The sequence below is a fragment of the Anastrepha obliqua genome, chromosome 4, assembly GCF_027943255.1.
Source record: "Anastrepha obliqua isolate idAnaObli1 chromosome 4, idAnaObli1_1.0, whole genome shotgun sequence".
Lineage (NCBI taxonomy): Eukaryota > Metazoa > Arthropoda > Insecta > Diptera > Tephritidae > Anastrepha > Anastrepha obliqua.
The window spans coordinates 66,328,469-66,349,211 of NC_072895.1; the positions used below are offsets into that span (position 1 = coordinate 66,328,469).

The window sequence follows — 20,743 nt, forward strand, 5'->3', positions numbered from 1 at the left end:
TACAATCAACCCTCCACTGAACATCTTTGCATACGAACTTCGATTTTAATTTCAGGTGTATGGCAACACCAACTTTTCGCTAAATTAGAGAACTTTAGCATTAAATTACTTAAAAACTATAAGGCTCCGGAAGGTGCTGTTTTGAGTTTTAAGATGGTGATACACCACTCTATGCCCCCCCTTTTAACCTTTTTTTTCAAAGCGATACACATTATACTAAATTTTTTCCTTTAATAGTCTTGTAATCACAACTCCAATATTTGATGAAACACTTCCAATTTAGTGGTAACACGATTTTTTTCAATTATCGAATTGTATTGTATTAAGATGGAAATATATTCACCACTTGCAACAGCTGTTTGTTGTTTGATATGTGATCTCTAATTCAATGAACAAATTTCTTGGTTCATAGTCATAAAGACTGACTTTCTTGTTTTAGTTTCATCAGTGTATTTCCTACTAATTTGGCTTAAATAAAATTTATAACTGTTAACGAATAATGAATCCCAACATGAATATGCACGGCATGCAACAGATGAACATTGCCGCTGTTGGTGGTCCAAATCCAATGATGCAGCCAGGGGTTTCGCCGGTTTCTATGATGCAAGCTTCCCCGCAACAACAAATGCAAGGTCAAATGCAATCCCAAGTATCGAATGCTGCACAGCAACAGCAACAGCAGCAGCAGCAACAGCAGCAGCAGCAGCAACAACAGCAACAGCAGGCTGAAAAAATGGACAACATCCTAAAAGTCAAGAGTCTACTGTCGCCTTTGCGCGAGTCACTTTTTCTTACACTACGCACAGGAGCATTCGCATTGCAAGAACATAATTTAGCGGATAATCTTAAACGCGACACAGCGTCACATGCAGCGCGATTTGAAAAGCATTTGGAAGACTTTTATGCATATTGTGATCAAATTGAATTACATCTTAAAACAGCTATCCAATGTATGCAACAGTTATCATCTGCACAACATTATTTACCGAGTGCAGTGACAGCAGCTCGCATGGAACCCTATATGCAAGAAAATCCCGGTGGACCTATGACGTATTCTACATATCTTAACATTGTGCGCGTACATGTGCAGTCAGCGAAAGACATCCATGATACCTTAATTAGTGCAGCACAAAATATATCCCAAGCTGATTGATGAATGCTTTAGATCGATAAGCTTTAATGTCAAAAACATACTGATAATGCTTGTTAGATCATTGTGAGGACAAAGGATAAATTTCAAAGTTAAAATTTGTTTAAGAGGCGCAAATAAAATAGTGCTTATAAATATAAACATACGTATGTAGCTCGTTTATGGTATTATATATATTTTATAACGCAAAAACAACATGTTCAACATGTTCAAATTCGGTTTTACATCCATCAAAGTTTTGAAAGCTTTACCTCAAAATACGGCGTAATCCAACTCCTGATTATTTTGATTAGGATCTGAAGCCTATTCATATAAGTACACAATTCTAGACAAAGTTGGACAGTTTTGTGAAATTACTTTTGATTAACCAAACCAACTCAATTTTAGCTACTAATAATGGATATGTAGGTATATATAAGACTTATTTATTGTATTTACTATGGTAATGACTACTTTGGTTGTTTCTGTGTTGTTCCAGCAGCATAAAACACTTTCTGTAGAAGGTAGCAACTCGAATTAAGAGATGCTTCAAAGTTTTTCAACTTCTAATGATCTGGAAAAACCCCGAAGTTCATTAGGCACGGTTGCGATTATATTATATATACTTATGTATGGTTGCTACTGTATAAAAAAAAACTAGTGAAAACTTCTCGTCCGCCACTATCTTTCTATATAGCACACTTGAAAGCTAAGTGATACGGTTCACTAGACTGGGATAGTTTCCTTTAATCGAAAAAAACCGAGTCATTCCGGTAACGTAAAACCGGCTGCCCTATCTAATGAACCGTTTCTCACTACGTGATTTACTAATTGATTTAAACGAGGATTATTTTATTTTATTTATTTATTTATCTTTTACTATATTTGCATGTACATAAGTAGTACATTAAGTACATACATATGAATATTTTGATGTATGTTCGAGTTCGCGCAGTGCAAATTTAAAATATGGGTGCATACAGCAAATTAGAGAGTATTGCAAACAGTTTTACTCATTAATATAATCATATATACAACCTTATATTTTGATATAACGCCGGTTGATTTTCTATTATCGCTCTTTATACATTAATATGTATGAACATGTGTGTAATAAAAACTCGTTGATCGCTCTCGGAGAGATTATTAAATACAAATGCATGTATGCTTAGGGTTTGGGGCTTGCCGTAACTGAAATATGGAGGATAGTGTTTATGGAAGTTCAGTCTCTTCAGTGTACTCATTTAGTAAAGATCAACGGACAAGCGGTACAGTTAGTTGATGTTTATTTTCCATTAAGACATTCCCACAAGAGTAAGTATTCAAGTGTATAATTTGCAAAAGTTGTCCATTATTTTTAGTAATTTATATTGGTGTAATCACTGGGTGCTTGATTTAGGTAACCTCAGGCGAAAAGCAATGTAGGCAGGTGTTTGAAATGTAAAAATGTAAGAAAATTACGTTGTGTCAATTTTAAAGGAGGGCTAATTTTCCCATCTATTTAATAGATATACTCGTACGTGTACATATCCACATGCATATGTATATGTACGTAAGTGTGAGTTATCTGCGATTACGAGATATCCATAAAAGTACCATATACATACATAAACCCTTCAGAGGGGAATTAATAGCTGTAGAGTATGCCATTACATCTTTTAACTAATAAATCTTTAAATCTATACTGTTATTTTATTATGTTTTTAAACACTGCATGAATCGCATAAACTCACGCTCTTATATGAAGTGGGTGAGGGTGAAGGTATATTTTGATAGAGTCGTTTGAACACATGTATGAGATTGTTGGTACTTGTATGTTTGCCTTTTTATTATGAACGTAATTCACCTACATTTACATGTAATATGTATATGTATGTATAGTATATGTGTAAGTGCATGTATAAGTAAATATAAATGCACACTTAGATGTATGTATGTATGTACATCTGTTTTCCCAGTTAATTGAGCATTCTGATGTGTACTTAGTAATTTGGATACCTTTGTTTTTGAAAACAACTCGGAAATATGGTTTTCGTAAATATGTCGATGGTTTTGTAAAATAATAATTCATTACATAAAACTGTTTGTTTCCTACCCCTATATAACTCCGGTTAGTTTCAAGTAGCAAAGTCCAAAAACTCCTAAAAATGAAACATCTCCTTTTCGAGGATGAAAAAACTGGGTTCACTGTGTTTATGTTACTGTGGATATTAAGCCAGACAACATAATTTGAGTTTAGATTTACTAAAAATATTAAAAACAATGATTTATTATTAAAACACAATTGTAAAAGTCAGTTTTTCCCGTGCTTAGGAGCTTTTAGTGGAGTCCACTTCATTGTAAAGGGACTTGTAAAGGTACACTATAATAAGTCTTACGTCTTTAGCTGTCTTTTAGCTAATGTTAAATTAGCTATTGAATAAAAATAAAATTGTCTACAGATTTTTATAAAAATAATAATAACAGTAATTAAAATCCATCATTTAATTATACTTTTCCTAGAAATTACAATATGTCGAAACTAGTTTTGTACTATGCAACATTAAGCCCTCCATCGCGTGCCGTTTTACTGACAGCAAAATTGCTTAACCTTGAATTGGAATTACGGTATGATTTCTGCTTTCAACAAATAAAAAATAAATATTTCTAACGATTTTAATTTCCAGCTCAATTAGCCTATTGAAAGGCGAGCATCTAACAGAGGAGTTTATTAAGATAAATCCACAACATACCATTCCTACACTGATTGATGATGGAAATGTCATATACGATTCGCATGCCATTTGTGGTTACTTAGTTGACAAGTATGGGAACGACGACAAACTCTATCCAAAAGATTTGGTGAAACGTGCGCAAGTGAATGCACGCCTACATTTCGATTCCGGGCATCTATTTGCACGTTTACGTTTTCTTTATGAACCGATCCTATACTCCGGTTCAACCGATTGCTCTATGGATAAAATCGCTTATATACAAAAAACATACGAAATAATGGAGGAAATGTTGAAAGAGCACCCATACGTGTGTGGTGATGAATTGACAATTGCTGATTTGTGTTGTGTAGCAACAATAACTTCTGTTGATGAGGTGGCGCCAATTGATGAGTTTAAATTCGCCAAGTTACGAGCATGGATGAAACGCTTGTCTGAGCTTCCTGATTATCAGAAGATCAATCAAGATGGAGCTGATGAGTTAAAGAAGATCTTTAAAGATATTTTAGACGAAAATCGATCAAAACAAAATAAATAAGGTCCCTTTATGAATATTGACTAATAATGATAAATATATTTGCATGCATAAAGATTAATAAACACAAAAGTTTAGATGATTCGATTTAATACTATATAACTCGAAGTTAATTTTCGAGCTATTGATTTGGAATAAATGAGAGTTGAACGTTGTTTTTACAACAGCATGAATCATTATTTAAAACTGGTAAGTACAGTTTGGGGAATGCCATTGGATTTATTTGTTTCGTTATTATTTAGATTATATATAGTCATTTAAATAGATTGAATGTTACAGGACTATCGACGCACTACCTTGATCAGTTTTTTGTTTTTTTTTTCATAAATTTCATATTCCTAGTCCTTTGAATTATATAGAAAATATTCTTTAATCAATTTCGTCAAAGCTCTTTATTAGAATTTTTTATATTTATTTTATTTAAAAAGAAAGAAAAATAAAAAATAAACCATTAGTAATACAAGTGAATATTATATGATTGTATACAAAAAGTAAAGAGGAAAACGTTGAAAGTCTTTTATTTACTTAGTGCATTGTGCAATAAGATAGATTTCTTATCTGTTTGTTTTACGTGCTATACATAAATGATACCTGGAGATAAATTATTTATTGTTAGCGAAATATCGCTTAAAAGTATAAGATTAAATGTAGGAGCACAAATATAGTACATGTACACAAAAAAGCCCAATTCGTTTGCGATAGAATGTGATATTTAGTACACATCCAATTAATAGTACTGTATTTATATGTAAATAAAACTTACGTTCAAATACAAATTTTTGCTATAAACAATTAGCATTGCATAAACTACTACATATATATGTAATTACTATTTGTGTATAAATATGCATATAGGTTAATCTTTTTCACTACATCTAAGCCCGTTTAATTTACGAGCGAATATGATCGACTTAGGCCCCATCATCGGTAACAACAAACAAACCGTCAATATATTTAACATGCATTCCTTTTTAGTCTTCGGTGCCTGTGATATTTCTTCTTACATCACATATGTATGTATGTATGAAGATCGGTGTAACAAAAAACTTTTTAACAACACATCACGCTGTCACCTCCTACTTCCTCTCACCCCCGGTTTTTACTATATACCTAAAATGAGGTGCACTCTATATGAATAGATGCAAATTTTCGCATGCGCTGAAAGTTACTTTTTATCTAATCATTACGGCGAAGAAAGTTTTTTAGACGCTCCGGCAGCGGCAGCATCCCGATATTTTGTGGTTTAATGTTCAAGAGAATAGCATCTCGACAAGCATTTTGTAAAGAAACGACTGAATGTACAATGGAAAAAAGATTAATTAAAAAAAAATTCGGAACTAAATACATACACATAATGAATTTGTTGTAAATGTTAGATACTCACTTCCATAGAGTTGTATGATTCGAATTTGTTTTGTTGTGCCATAAACATCAATAACTACATGAAGTGGAGATTTGTCCATCGGTATTTCTTTTGTGCACGGCCCCTGGTCAACGCCATTAATAATGAAATGCATTTCTCCCTTATCTTTGTCGGCTTCAGTGGGTACATATACGACGCCTATGCGGGAACCCTTATCTGTTAGCAAAATACCGGAATTACAATCACCATTATCAACAGTAGGACGTAATAATCGCTTTGGAATCATGCCTCGTGGAGTGCGTACATAAAGGGAATCGCCAAGTATATTGCCTATTAATAATATTGAAATTGACGATTTACAGTTTTCTTTGATAAATTTAAAACTTACTACGAGCTGCAGTACTGCTACTTGGCTCATCGTCATTGACTGAACCAGATATATCCTGACGTAGTATTTCTGGTTTTGGTACGTTTTGAAACAATGGATTTGTTTCAATAACACCACCGACAGTACCGTTACGTGGTGTTAACGAATGTGACTCAAATTTCGAGATTGGATAAATCCAGCTGGTTCCCAAGTTAGCCAAGTCGGGCAATGCAAACTGTGGCAAACCCTCCGACATGGAGCCGATAACATCCGGCAGCAATTGTGTCAACCCAAGCCTGATGTGCCCCGACCATCCACGTTCATTTTTTTCAATTTCCACTAGGAAAATTTCACCAGGTTGGAGTGGTTTTTCGGAAAAAGTAACTGCATCAGCAAAGCTTGCCTTGCGGTAAGCGACTGTGTTGTCTTCACACAGAATTATGTTGGCGCCATGATAGGGATGGAATCGAGCCAACTGTCGCTTGTTGTTGGTATTACAAGGGTGCAATGTTTCATTGGTTACTGCATTGTTGGTTGCTAGAGAGGTTAAAGATACCGACACAGAAGGGACAGGACCGATTTCAAGCTGTGTAGCAGCTGGTGCAGGCTGATTTTGACCTGGTACTGTAATTTCGCTGCTCATGTTTAGTCGACTTGTTTATATTTTCTTGACTTCAGTTAGATGTACCGTATCAACGTATAATATACTTAGAAGCCTTTACTACACTTTTTTACATTTTCCACAAATCTACTCAATGAAAACAAATATGCACGAAAAACAGTGCCGAGATACTGTCAAAAAGTCCGATTATTAAATAAATGAAGTGCTTCTAATTTTTAAGGAGAATTTGTGTTGTAAGCACTGGAAAGAACAGTGAAACACCCCTAATTGAAACAAAAGCATGTAAGTATTTTCTACAATTAAAAAGAAAAAATGTGCACCTTAGATCCGAAGCATTTTACTCAAACTGTTAAAACTCATATAAGCAGTGTTTTCAGTGACTCATGATCTGAATACGGTTCCAACGTGTGATCCTAATAGAGATCTGGTACCATTTATGGTACGTTCTGTTCGTTTTGTTTTCCTTATTAGTTTTTTGGCAGCACAGCGTTTACTAATTGGTGGCACTGACTTCTAAATGTATACGAGTACATAAGAATGAAGTTGCATGTAGTAAATAAAAAAAAAAAAATATTTCAGAGATATATATAATGTTAAATAAGGTTTTTTGCACAAATTTTAGTGCTATGCCATTTGGCATAACTATTACGGAAAATTTATAATATTTCAATTTGTTAACTCTTAATTGTTAATTACAATAAAATCTAGTGGAAATAAGCAACTCAAAAGTCTAGCCGATTAAACTTATTATCCAGCAGCGAAATTCTTTCGAAGAGGCGCTGATCTCCGAAAACTACAAAAATACTGAAAATAGTAAACGAACAGGGAACCAGTGCATACTTTTAGTTTCACAATCACCTCGTAGTTTGTTTACATTGAAAATTAAAAGTGAAATAAGAAGAAGAGATGGGCTGGAGTTTAGAACAGTGCCGATCTTGGAATTTCTGGCAAACTATAATGTTTTTTTTAATGAAACTTGGTGGAGATGTTAGTGAGGTGTTAAGTAACACTCTTTATAACTTTAAATTAATCGGGAAATAATAATTTTTTAATTATTTACATTCAAAATGCCCTTGGGAACATCAGTATAATTTGCCACATTACACTCTATATTTTTTAACATTTCACTATAAATCACCAAATATACACTCACACGCGTGTTTGTACCGATTTTTATGCTAATATTCTAATTATATCTATTAAAATTAAATGCAAATTCATTTCCCTATGCAATCACATTCCAATTTTAAGCGCGAACAAGAAGAAGTTGGAATTACAACAGTATGGTGTTGCCGGATGCCTACAAATGAAAACAAAAATTAAGTACTTGAGTTTAGTGTTAATGATGGGAATGGGGGTTATTGTGCCTGCTTACTACATACACGCATATGACGTTTTAATTTTGGGTTCAATGGTTTTAATACGGAAAGGAGTTTTACGCAAAAATACTGTGCATTGCGTAGCCGGAGTTGGACTGATGAGGGTTATTTTTTTGAAGTGCGGCCGAAGGCCGCCCACGCGAAAAGGAGTTTAACGCAAAAATACTGTGGATTGCGTAGCCGGAGTTGGACTGATGAGGGTAATTTTTTGGAAGTGCGGCCGAAGGCCGCCCACGCGAAAAGGAGTTCTACGCAAAAATACTGTGGATTGCGTAGCCGGAGTTGGACTGATGAGGGTTATTTTTTTGAAGTGCGGCCGAAGGCCGCCCACGCGAAAAGGAGTTTAACGCAAAAATACTGTGGATTGCGTAGCCGGAGTTGGACTGATGAGGGTAATTTTTTTGAAGTGCGGCCGAAGGCCGCCCACGCGAAAAGGAGTTCTACGCAAAAATACTGTGGATTGCGTAGCCGGAGTTGGACTGATGAGGGTTATTTTTTTGAAGCGCGGCCGAAGGCCGCCCACGCGAAAAGGAGTTCTACGCAAAAATACTGTGGATTGCGTAGCCGGAGTTGGACTGATGAGGGTTATTTTTTTGAAGCGCGGCCGAAGGCCGCCCATGCGAAAAGGAGTTCTACGCAAAAATACTGTGGATTGCGTAGCCGGAGTTGGACTGATGAGGGTTATTTTTATGAAGCGCGGCCGAAGGCCGCCTACGCGATAAAGAGTTCCACGCAAAAATACTGTGTTAATTAATTTAATTTAATTTTAATTACCTTATTATTTTTTGTGATACGCTTAATATCATTGTTTTTAAGTTTAAATGAGTTGTATGTTTTTATTTTCAAATTCATTTCTCAAGTTTAAATTACAGCAAAAAATACTGCAGTTTTACAATGAACCTTCCACTGAACATCCCTGCGTGCGAACTTCGTTTTCATTTCAGGTGTATGGCAACACCAACTTTTCGCTAAATTATAGAACTTTAACATTAAATTACTTAAAAACTATAAGCCTCCGGCAGGTTCTGTTTTCAGTTTTAAGATGGGGATACACCCCTCTATCACCCCCTTTTTACCGTTTTTTCCAAAGCGATCGGCACTATACTAAATTCTAGCCAAGAGATGACCTTTTCCAGCGTTACTAAATTTTCTAATTTATATAAATTGTAAACAGTCGATTTTCCTACTGGCAAAGTGCTCCTGCCCCAAAATTTTCGAGCAGAATCCATCAACTTCGCTTCAAAATGAAATGCCAGTTTGGTACCAAGGCGAATTTATTACAGGTGACAGCAAACACATATAAGTAAAACCCTACATGTATTTGTTGTTGCGTTTGGTCCAACCATCACGTCAAAATCAGCAAGCAAATGTAAACATACGAATGTAAACATACCAATACATACAAACAAAGCATATCATTTTGACGTAAGCCATACCTACGGTTAAAAATTCAGCTGGGTGAATGCTGTCACCTTAATAAATCCACCTTGGTTTGGTACCTTAATTTGTTGTTGTTGTTGTTGTTGTTGTTGTAGTAGCATAAACATTCCCCATACTTACATACGGTGAATGCTGCTGGAGTGACAGTCCTTGGCCGGATATAAATCCGGGTCGTTTCGGTAACGTAGAACCGACTGTCGTGGAAACGTGTACCTTAATTTCGCATGCTTTGCTAGAGTTTTCGTTCGCGAGCCCCAAGACTCGAGAGTTTTTGATGTTTATTCGCAAACAAAACTTTCGTTTATTCTTAGAATACTAAATGAACTCATTTGTCGCATCACCAAGAACGAGAGAAAATTAGTGCTTACAGACCTAGAACATTTTCGAAGTTAGTGCCCATTTACACGAGGAGACAACTGGAAGGGAAACATTTTGTTCGATGGTGAAGGACGGCCGCGGAAGAGAGAAGGGAATTTGTCTCCTGTACTGGCGACACGCTTTGCTCTTCTTATTCGTATTTCCAATCTTAAAGCAATTTTTGACAGTTGCTTCATTTGTTTTCTTCTTTTGTGGGAGAAGGTTCTGAGTTATGTGTTGGTTTTCAAGCAAACGGAAGATAACAAAGATGACAAACATCCGAACACTGCTTGGGAAATGCACGATTATTTTTGCTAGTAAAGTAGGTATAATTTAAAATATATTATGGGGCATGTTTATGTTGAATTCTAATTTTCCCCGCATTTCTAGATACTCAAGTTAATTTTAAGTTAATTATTTATGTATGAAGTATTTTTAATTTAATTTTTTTTGTGCAAGTACAACAATTTATAAATATATTTAAATAAAAAAACAACAAATTATTTATTATTTAACCAGTTTGCATTTTTCATTCATATATTTAAGAAATTGTTGACGAACGTTTTCCGCTTTACATGTAAGCGCGTGCGAGAATACATCCGAACCAGACGATGCTAAAGCATTAAATGTCAAAATGTTGCCGAAAACAATTTTGCCCGTGTGGCCGCGAATGAGACATGAAAAGAGAATTTCCAGTGTCTCCGTTCCAGATGTATCCTCGTGTAAATGGGCACTTACCGAACTCGGTCCGGAGATTCCCATTCATTCACTTCTCAATTTATTTACTCCACTGTATTTTGTGGGCATCAGCTGTTCAGCGGTTTTTTGAGGTTTGGCAGCAACGCTGTGTTCATGTAACCAAAAAGTTGAATTACTGTGTCTTTTTATACTGGCATAATAAATACTTGGTGGATACGTTATCTATGGTGGATACAGTAAATAGGTAAAATCTTGGTTGGATTCCATTTCGAGCGGTTCTTCCTCAGCTATTCGATAAAGTATAGGAGTGTAGATAAAATTTCATTCATCAATCGTTGTTTTTCAAATCTTACAAGTATTAAAATTTTATTTGGATTTTCAGATAATTAAAATGCGTGTGCCCTCTGCCATATTTGCCTATAAAAATCGTGATGCTCGTGCACCGCAGCAAGAACATGCAGTGCCGTTCCAAGAAATATTACCTCTTCGTTTAAAAAATAGAGTAAGCGGTAAAGCAGATTCTACGTCCGATGTGGCTTGCTTGCAGGAAATGGGAGTACTCTTTGCGTGTCTCAAAGATAATGAATTTGTAGAAAAGTATTGCAATAAGGAAATACAGCAATTCCAAAAATGTTATAAATTTTTTGTGGACTCAAAATTCGAAGCAAAGAAAACTGTGAACCAGGGTATAATAACACCAGGCAAAAACCTCAACTATAAACAGCTCAACAAGTACATGCGACGCTTTCCAAATCCACAGTAGTCTTTGCCACATGTCCATATCAATAATGAACAATAAATTAATTCAACAAGTAATTAAAAAACATTTCGCTTAATTGTATACTGAACATGTGAACATACTTATACAGTTTTATATTTATAAAAGTTTTCTTATTTATTCTAAGCGCTTACTAAAGTCTTCAAAGAGCTTACTTCAAATTTTTTAACATTAGAAAACAACGTTCGCTTCATTAGAAAACGACGTCCGCTTCTCCAAGTCCCCCGGAAGATGAAGGTGATGATTGACCTAGAACGTTTACAAATCCAGGACTTCGTCCAACTATACCAACTCTTTGTCTCAACTCATACAATTCCCTCATTAGTGATTGCTTTTCACGCTCCAGCAATGCTATCCGGTCGCTTTTTAAGTTTACCTCATTCGTAAGATTATGATTTTGTTGACGCAGGCGGTCTACTGGTTGAAGCAACCCACCACTATTGTTGCCGCTAACATTGCGCTGACTTAGTGCTTTACCGGGCGTTCTTATTGCAAGATTAAAATGTAAAGGGAATCCTCCACGCTCCCAGCAATCGGCAAGAGCAGCTAAATTTCGATTTACTTCATATACGCGGGCGCGTTGGAATTCTAGCCGTTCCTGTCGTACCTCCGACCATTGTTCCTACGATCAGATATAATTTAGACTCATTATTAAGACAGATGCTCGTATATACATGCTATTACTCACTACGTGACCCATCCGTCCCAAATATTTAATCTTCTCCTGAACGTTAGCCATTTGCTGTAAGTACCACTCACGTGCTTTCTCTACTGCATCTAAGCCCGTCAACAGTACTTCACGCTCCTCTTCGAATTGTTTGAGACGTTTGAGCATATTGTAGTCAATACCATTCTGCAGTGTGTGCCGTCGCGGCTCTCGTCGTTTTGAGCTGCCTTTTTTCGGGTGCAGTGTGCCCACTGTTCCTGTGACGCTATCAGTGGCTGATGATGATCCACCATCTGCACAACCACGATATGGAAAGTGATTATACAAATATGCCGAGTTTCGTTTCTCTTTTGCGCCCATTTCGTTTAGTAATATGCCCATTTGCCAATTCTGCAATGCATGCCGAATCTCTGCCTTGTCCAAAGGCGTAGTTGGAGTAGTCGCGGCGCCGAGTTGATTAGCAGCTGAGGCGCGCGGAGGTTTCGGTGGTGGCGCTGGTGAATTGTATATGCCAACATCAGCACCATTCATTTCTACTTCCAGCTCCGAGTCTGGGCTTAACTGCGGCAAACTGAGGGCACGGTGAGCAGATACAATTTTATGTGGACGTACAGTGGCAGTTGTGGTGTTGCTAACTCCCCAAGTTGGGTTACCATGTACAGTGCTGTCGATGTCTAAAAGTGGTGCAGAGGGTGGTCGAGGAGGTTTTACTGGCGAGACGCCGGTATGAACAGCGACACTGTTTGCACCTGCAGTTGCACTGCCGACAGAAGCGTTTTGATTACGTAACAGACACAATTTCAAGCCGGCACAGAAACGGTCAAACGAAAGGAGACCACTTGAGGGCGTCACTTTTCGAAGTGAGTCAATGACGCCATGTGGCAATCCTTTGCAGCCATCATCTTGCCATCCTTTTTCAATGTCCAAAAACCGTACGAAGCCGGTGTGCTGGTCGTCCAATATGTCGAAAAGTGTTTTCATTGAAGCGACAAACTGTTTGGGCAATGCGTCCATTGGACTACCAAAGGAAGAGCCGCAAACGTTGATGTTTGTTATATTTGAATTGAGTGTTTTATTACTTGGTACGTTCATTATATTTGGTCCATTTTGTCGTAACTTAATAGGTACAAAACCAAATCTGCAATTAAGGAATCATGTGGTAGTTAATATTATACATTTTGAAAATTTGAATTAAAATTAAATGAGATCTGGACTTATGCTGCCTGTGAGAGAAGAAATAATTCGAAACTCAGTAAAACGAGCTAAGCGACTATTTACTACTATGGACTAACTAGTCATAAAATTTAGTAGTATTATAGTATTTTGGAGCTTCTCGGCATAAAAATTGCACGACTGACAGTTTTTGGTTTGCTTAGAATTCTAATTCTCAGAGCGCGGTAATGTTAATACTATAAAGAAATAAAACCAGACAAAACCGATCACTAATCAGGAAATGTGAAGCTAAAATTTTACCGAAATATGAATTAGTAGTTAGTGCTACTACGCTCGAATAAATCTATTTGAAATAACGTCTCTCCATCACATTCCCATGGTAGACGGTTCTACGTACCGGAACGACCCGGAATTATATTAGAGAATAAAATACTGTTCATTTATTTCAACCGATTCGAAACGTGTTTCATATTCATTACATTTCGATTTTGGAGTTATTGTTAGGCTGCCAAGATGGCTGCAAAAACCTGAATATCCATGTACCATAGTAAAAGTCCCATTTAATGTCACAATCTGCAGATGACTGATAAGGGCGTGGTTCGATAAAACCGGCAGTGGATTGTATTTAAATGCTCCAGTACGTTTCTCTGATTCTTCATTAAAGCTGTACATTTGCATAGGAGGTCTCGTGTTTTCATCCCTGCAATATCTGGAGTAATCACTGTAATCTAAACATTTTTGGGGAATGCTGCAGAAGTAATAGCCCTTCGTCGGATGTAAACTCGCTTCGGACCGTTAAAGAACGGCAAGGAGCCTCTGGAATCACCCGGTTTTATATACGGCCATATTTATGGACATTTTTATGTTGTTACAACGACGACAACAACAACAACGCACCTCACAGCATCAAACTAATATATACAATTTTCTCGTAGGAAGATATTCAGGCTTTAAAACTTTGGTAATTCTGCAGACGATTATTGAAAATTGGTAGATTTTCTTGTTTATTGCCCATCGGGGGTGAAATCCATTTCTCGCTTGAGTTCATCAATGTATTCTCTCAATGATAGTATACGCTATTCAAAAGAGTTCCGCTTTGGTCATCCAGTATCGATTTGGTTATGAAAGGCACCACAACTGAAATATCAGTTCGACTGTCCAATTTTTTAAGTTTTGATCGAAGAAATTTTAATGAGTTGTTGAGATAACCACCTAAATGTGTCCAGTATTTCCGCTGCCATTCACATAATGTGTTAAATCCACAGTAGACCAGATATCCAATAAATCAAATTCTGTAAAATTCCGAGCGAAGAGGGTCGACACCGGTCAGTTTCAAAGCCGCTTTTGATGACCCAAAAATAAATGGTCCTAGGCTTCTTTACCTGAATTGGATATGCGGTAAAACTTATACGACTATGAAAATTGAAGTTGAGCGATGCGACCTCTTCTAAACAATGTTTGAAATGGAGCGATTCTCTAACGTCATTTTAAAGAAGATAATTTGGGTTACTCAAGTAGATCTCACACTGTTAAGTCATGTAGGAATGGAAGGGTGTCGCAGAGGACGTTCAAACCTCTTAACTGCGTTTCTTTAACTAATTAAGGTTCTCTCAATTATTACATCAGATGAAATCGAAGAGATTCTAACCTAGTAATATCGTTATCTCTGCTAGGTTAGTAAAGATGCGTTATTTTGAGGTCGTGTTTGAGTCGCTAGGCATCGATATAGGAAATCTTGAGAACTTTTGCAGTGATAACTTATGAGTGGTTGTTGTTGTAACAGCATAAACATTTCCATAACTTTTTGAGAATGCTGCTGAAATAACAGTACTTGACCGGATTTAAATCCGGGTCATTCTGGCAAAGTACACCCGACCGGCGACTCTTGGAGTGTACCAGAGAAATATTAATTTTTAATTGTTTTCATTTAATTTTTTTTTTAACTGGACCATTTGCGGGGGCTCACTGGAAGCAGTATCTTATTTCACATTTTAGACGCAACTTTTATAGATAATGGTTTTTATTAAACAATCACATATTCCAAAAAGATGCAAATTGTTCAAAGTGTAATTTAAGAGCGAGTGTCAAATTAGATGCATCTGGCTATAGTATTCGCGGCCACTTAAACAATATCTGAGAAAAGTCAAAACGAGATTTGTGTTTTGAAATGAAAATAAAACGAAAGACCAAAGAAACGAACTTGCCTTGTCAAACCGCTTTTTTCGGTCACCAATTAAAAGCTATGTAACAAGTTGCGCGCTCATTACAACATAAATAATATTACCCGAATCCACGTGCATGCTTTTACAGGAATTTCATTTAAATCTCTAATTGATTACATTTAAAAAGTATTCTTTGTGGTTAGTTTTGCATTTACACGTAAATTCCTGAGCTCGACAATATTTGCGGAATGCAATCCGTATGCGGCGAACAGCTAAAACTCACTATACACATGAACCGCCCAAACTTGTTAATGTTGATGTTTGCGCAGCCGCTAATGCTGCTGCTGCTGTTGCCATAAACAACCGACTCAGAGCATCGACTGATGGCGAGCAGTGTTTGGTGCTTTGCTATGTATTGTACTTGTTGCTAAACTGCTTTGCCCGTAAAGACTGGTTATGGTTTCGGTTCGTGCCATTGGTGCCCACAGCGACCGCTTAAAAGGTTCTTTAGCTTCCTAATCTATTTTTAAACAATTCTCTAGCTCGCCATGCAGAAGAAGTCAATAAAACAAATCACGACAAAAGCATGCAAAAAAAAAAAAAGAACGCAGACAGGAAAGGTAGACAACGGACTGACGACGGTGCGTCACCGCAACACTATTGGCACGCAACGAATGCGCGCGCGCCCAATGTAACAGCGCCGCTCTAAGCTGGCTGCATATGCTGGCTCACAGCATACGAGTAGTTTACATCTCGATGTGTGTGAGTGAGGGGTGCTTTGTTGGCTGCTGCATTCAATTGCGTATGACTATGTTTAGTTTGCGCTGCTGTTGTTGGTCGTTGTGGCTGCTGCAACTACCTGTAACCGCATTCGATTCTGGTTTTTGCTCTCTTCCTAGTTGCAATCGCTGTTATGGTCGCAGTTTGTTTCCTTTTTTTAGCATTTGCTATGCTTTTTTTTTGTTGTTTTGCGTGTTTCTGCTCTTCATTTATTTCCATCATAATTCGTGTATCGTGCATTCTGCTGCGCATGTTTATGTTCGTGGTTTTTGTCTCTTGCATATTTCGCGCTCAACTTGGCAGAAGCAACCTGGGAACCGTGTTGCGCAAAAATGCGATACTTACATGCAACTGAATGATAATCATCTCTCTGTAGCTTCCAGTTATTTGAAAATTATTAAATTAATCTACTTCACGGTTTCACGGCACAATAAGTTGAGTAAAATGCGATTACTTGTTGCTTTATTCGTAACAAGCATCAATTCATGTACAATTTTACACATACACTTATACGAGTATACATACAATAAAAACAATGCATGTTTATATGCAAATATGAGTAAATGTATTTGCTGAAATCATTAAATCTTTATTTTATAGACATCAGTTGCGTTTTATTTGCACTCATAGAAGGTGCATTCCAGGCGAAGCATTAAATTACCAACATAGGTATTATATTTTGAATTATCAGAAATAATATTCTATTGGTATTTAAACGATTTTATTAAAAAATCGGATCCATTGCGTGTTAAAATGAAGAATTTTTAATTCAATTTTAAATTATGAAATTTTTTCACTCAAGAAAAATTATATTTTTTTTATTTATATACAACCAATTCTGAATTATGCAGTAACTTGCCAGTAATTTAATTTTTGAGTGTTCGCTCTCGAAGAGAAAAGAAAGGATATGAACGCAAAACCAGTAGGAATTTGCACGTTTTACGAACAGCTGATTAAATTGTGGGCGGGAAAAATCACAAAAATTAAAAAAAAATCCGTTGAGCTACCTCGTATTAAATTAAAAGCAAAAAAAAAAAAAATTAAAGCAAATAAAAAAAAGCAAATAAAATTCAACATACCGATCACATGAATTGGCATCACACGATTTTAGTTTGTCCACAATAATTTTCCATTTCATCATCGCTGTCAGATGAAGAACATTCCATTATCAAGGGTCTTTCAAAAGGCGCACTTAGAAGTTGTTTTAAAATAAAACATGTACAAATTAAAATTCCGTCAGCTTTAACTTTTTTTATTCAAAATGCAGTTCTTAACAATTATATGTGAAAAAAGATATCATTTAAATACCCACCATGAGCACGTGTACAGGCTGTCATAAGAGAATTAAAATTTTTAAGGACTCGCTCACACAATATCGCATTGAGTTCAAAAATCTCGATCCGAAGTTTTACTTCAGGTCTGGAATAATTTTTGGCTTATTTACATAGAGTTTACTTTTCAAAAAATTTCAGTCTGGTCTGCCACTCTTTTTCTATCTTCGACAGAACCAGTTTCTTGAAATTTGTTCACCAACCTTTGAATTTTCGACTCATTAGGATGATTATTTCAACAAAAAGTCTTAAAGATCGACCATTTTCCTAAAAAGTTTTAATAATTTTAACGCGTTGTATTTTATGTCAAAGATGGCATAAAAGAAACTACTGTCTAGAAATTATTTGCTACTGAATAATGTATTAGACAACAGGGCAAGAAAACTTTCATCGTAGAGGCGGATTTTAGCATTCAATATGACAGCGATGAATTGCTACAAAAACAACAGCTAATTAATTAAGCTGGTTAATTTTTCAATATGCATAATGTGCGTAATTATTTTAATTATAAAAATTAAATTTACTTTTTATTGACAATTTCTACTAGGTATTTTTTTTTAATTCGTTTGCACATTATAGGCTTGTACTTGCCCTAACCGCTATTAATATGTACCTCTACGATTTCTTCTCATACGAGGTGTGTTCAAAAAATAAGGTGAATTTACAAATTTCGCGGGCTTCGTACATTCAGCTTTTGATTATTATTATTTTTGTATGTTCGTAGCAAAATACATAGCATATTTACTTTGTTTGTGAGAGGCATAAATAAGACAAGTGTTTTGCGTGTTTGGCGATTTTCTGCTATCGAAAAAAAATCCATTGGTGTAAAAAATGTAATTGAGTGCTCCAAAACACTTGAAATGTTGACAGTGGCATACGGTGAGAGTACTCTGAGTCAAAAAAATGCTTACAAGTGGTGCAAGCTTTTCAGAGAAGGTCGAGAAGATGTGAATGACGACGCTCGCTCCGTACGCCCCAGCACATCAACAACCGATGAAAATCTTGAGAAAGTGAAGAAAATTGTTATGGAGAACCGTCGAATACAAATTAGAGAAGTTGCTGAGGATGTCGGAATTTTGGTTGGCTCATGTTATGTGACAGCGAAGTTCGTTCCAAATTGCTGAATTTTGACCAAAAACAATGTCACATGAGCATCGCTCAGGAATTGTTGAATGACGTCAACGATGAACCAGATTTGCTTAGAAGGGTCATACATGGTGAGGAAGCATGAGTAAATGATTATGACATCGAACCCAAAGCCCAACCGTCCCAATGGAAAAATGGAAAAGTCCAGGAGAGCCAAGACCAAAAAAAGCACGCCAAGTTCGATCAAATGTTACGGTTTTGCTCAGTGTTTCTTCGATTAAGTGAAGTTATGCGCCGTTTGCATGAAGCAATACGAAAAAACGCCGGAATTGTGGAAAAAAAATGTATGGCTTTGCATCATGATAATGCACCTGCTCACTCATCTTTGCTTGTGAGAGATTATTTGGCCAAAAACAATACCATTATCATGCCTCAAAATAGTGCATATCATACCAAAAAGTGCATATCAGAACTGCTTAGAGGGCTGCAAAGAATGCTGGCACAAGTGTATTGTATCTGAGGGGGACTTTGAAACTAGAAATTGATGAATAAATAAATATTTTTTGAGAAAAATGAAAATTCAATGGGCTCTGAGCCTGAGTGTGATCCACACTAGACAACAGCCTCAACGTAATCAACCTATCCTAAGCGCTCCATTGGTCCTACAAATTTAATATTTTTCACATGCGTAAGAAATATTGGGTTAAAATATTCCACAAAAATATGTGCCATTAATTTTCTTGTAAAGTCTTAAGAACAATGTTAGTGGTAAATGTAGTTTGGTAAGAGTTCTTTCAAATAATTGAGATCAACTTGACACGAAATTGGAAAAACTCCAACACACTTCAAAAAATGTGTGATGTTTGACGAATATTCTGCAGCTCTTATTATTTATTTATTTTTTTGACTGCTGCACAGTGATGTATTTTAGTATCTATATTATACATAAATGTTTATATTAAAACAAAACTTGAAATGTTTCATTCCAGGGGCGTATCATTGAGTATAGCCTGGACCAGAGAAAATGCATGTTGTTCAGGGATATAAAACGAAAAAACTGTTGACTCAAGTTGTGTTATGCTAACTAGTAATACTCAGGGGGCGGATACACAGGTAACATCTAGTTTTTTTAAACACAATTATATGCAATTTCATAAAGCCTTCAATAAAAAATTTAACCGTTTTTTATACATAATTCATTATTGTATTTTTGTATAATATATGTGTACGTCTATGATTAATAAGTAAGTAGTTGAGGATACATTTATTTCATAGGTTATTTAACCAGTAAATTACATATGAGGAATACAGAATATACGCTGAAGTAAAAAGTTCTCAAGGCTTTTTTGCTTTATTTCGACGATGAAACTGATATATAATATTAATATTTGGGGAAAAGAAATCCATTGTTTTCTCGGTAGATGGCTGCAGTGGTCGATATATCGTAAAGTATCGATCAAACAATTTAGAGTTTATGCTCATTGTCAAGGTGACATTTTACACTAAGTTTTTGTTTGCTCCATTCAGTTGTGAATTACAGGGTGTTAACAATGGATGTCAAGAAAAAGGAAATTCGGTACATTTTACAGTTTTCCTTTGATAAAGGCGAAAATGCAATCGATTCCATTCAGGCATTTTTGATGTTAAAAAAAATGTCGACAAAATCACTAGCATGAATTTGACCAGTATGTTAGTAGTCGTAGCTTCGCCCAGGAGCTATAGATCGATCAGAAAATGGTTTCAAATTATTTATATCAATCACCAAACCACTGTAGCTCAAGGACTTATTGACCAATTTTGAAAATTTGTTTCTTTCTTATTTATTTCTAATAATTTTTCTATGAAAATATAGCGCATTTTTGTACAAAAGTCATATAAATGCAAAATTCGCTTCAAAATTCGTGCAAATTAAAAAAAAAAAAATCAAGAAACTTTTACCAAAATTTCATACTTTTAATGAGAATTAAAAAAAAAATGTGTCTTACAGTTAGTAAATATTTGGTATGTAGTTTTTAGAAAACTTAATTTTGGTATAATAAAGTGTAAGTTTGAAGGAGCTGATCTTTGACATTTTTTTTGCTGACGGTGTTGGATGTTTTCTTGTATAAAGTTTTCGAGCATTCGTTATTTATTTGCTATAAAAAATTACTAAAACTAAATAAGA

General features: G+C 35.8%; 5 protein-coding genes across 6 annotated transcripts; 3 read left to right on the plus strand and 2 right to left on the minus strand.

The window, feature by feature from the left end:
• The first annotated feature begins 361 nt into the window (after positions 1 to 361).
• Positions 362 to 1,291, plus strand: LOC129243887 (mediator of RNA polymerase II transcription subunit 29). The gene has a single exon (XM_054881303.1). The coding sequence runs from the start codon at positions 500 to 502 to the stop codon at positions 1,151 to 1,153; it is 654 nt and encodes a 217-aa protein (XP_054737278.1). The 5' UTR covers positions 362 to 499; the 3' UTR covers positions 1,154 to 1,291.
• A 1,044-nt stretch (positions 1,292 to 2,335) lies between these two features.
• Positions 2,336 to 4,452, plus strand: LOC129243886 (glutathione S-transferase 1). The gene is made up of 3 exons (XM_054881301.1): positions 2,336 to 2,443; positions 3,632 to 3,736; positions 3,796 to 4,452. Exons 2-3 carry the CDS (start codon positions 3,642 to 3,644, stop codon positions 4,376 to 4,378), a joined length of 678 nt encoding a protein of 225 aa, XP_054737276.1. The 5' UTR covers positions 2,336 to 2,443; positions 3,632 to 3,641; the 3' UTR covers positions 4,379 to 4,452.
• Positions 4,453 to 4,795: 343 nt separating this feature from the next.
• LOC129243885 (neuralized-like protein 2) lies at positions 4,796 to 6,914 on the minus strand. The gene is made up of 3 exons (XM_054881300.1): positions 6,127 to 6,914; positions 5,760 to 6,068; positions 4,796 to 5,667 (listed from the first exon to the last, which is right to left on the minus strand). Exons 1-3 carry the CDS (start codon positions 6,746 to 6,748, stop codon positions 5,552 to 5,554), a joined length of 1,047 nt encoding a protein of 348 aa, XP_054737275.1. The 5' UTR covers positions 6,749 to 6,914; the 3' UTR covers positions 4,796 to 5,551.
• A 3,912-nt stretch (positions 6,915 to 10,826) lies between these two features.
• Positions 10,827 to 11,428, plus strand: LOC129244728 (coiled-coil-helix-coiled-coil-helix domain-containing protein 1). Of its 2 annotated transcripts, none has more exons than XM_054882523.1 (2): positions 10,827 to 10,901; positions 10,985 to 11,428. In XM_054882523.1, exon 2 carries the CDS (start codon positions 10,994 to 10,996, stop codon positions 11,363 to 11,365), a length of 372 nt encoding a protein of 123 aa, XP_054738498.1. In that variant the 5' UTR covers positions 10,827 to 10,901; positions 10,985 to 10,993; the 3' UTR covers positions 11,366 to 11,428. The 2 variants fall into 2 exon arrangements, with proteins under 2 accessions (XP_054738498.1, XP_054738497.1); XM_054882522.1 differs by having other exon boundaries at positions 10,827 to 10,846.
• A 145-nt stretch (positions 11,429 to 11,573) lies between these two features.
• Positions 11,574 to 13,139, minus strand: LOC129244729 (suppressor APC domain-containing protein 2). The gene is made up of 2 exons (XM_054882524.1): positions 12,069 to 13,139; positions 11,574 to 12,002 (listed from the first exon to the last, which is right to left on the minus strand). Exons 1-2 carry the CDS (start codon positions 13,137 to 13,139, stop codon positions 11,574 to 11,576), a joined length of 1,500 nt encoding a protein of 499 aa, XP_054738499.1.
• Between the last annotated feature and the right edge of the window lie 7,604 nt (positions 13,140 to 20,743).

Coding starts and splice junctions, on each gene's coding strand:
- LOC129243887 (XM_054881303.1), top strand. CDS start 500: ATGAATCCCAACATGAATATGCACGGCATGCAACAGATGAACATTGCC.
- LOC129243886 (XM_054881301.1), top strand. CDS start 3,642: ATGTCGAAACTAGTTTTGTACTATGCAACATTAAGCCCTCCATCGCGT. Junction 3,737..3,795: donor AACCTTGAATTGGAATTACG/GTATGATTTCTG, acceptor TTTAATTTCCAG/CTCAATTAGCCTATTGAAAG.
- LOC129243885 (XM_054881300.1), bottom strand. CDS start 6,748: ATGAGCAGCGAAATTACAGTACCAGGTCAAAATCAGCCTGCACCAGCT. Junction 6,069..6,126: donor TAGCAGTACTGCAGCTCGTA/GTAAGTTTTAAA, acceptor TATTATTAATAG/GCAATATACTTGGCGATTCC. Junction 5,668..5,759: donor AATCATACAACTCTATGGAA/GTGAGTATCTAA, acceptor TTGTACATTCAG/TCGTTTCTTTACAAAATGCT.
- LOC129244728 (XM_054882523.1), top strand. CDS start 10,994: ATGCGTGTGCCCTCTGCCATATTTGCCTATAAAAATCGTGATGCTCGT.
- LOC129244729 (XM_054882524.1), bottom strand. CDS start 13,139: ATGAACGTACCAAGTAATAAAACACTCAATTCAAATATAACAAACATC. Junction 12,003..12,068: donor TGGGACGGATGGGTCACGTA/GTGAGTAATAGC, acceptor ATCTGATCGTAG/GAACAATGGTCGGAGGTACG.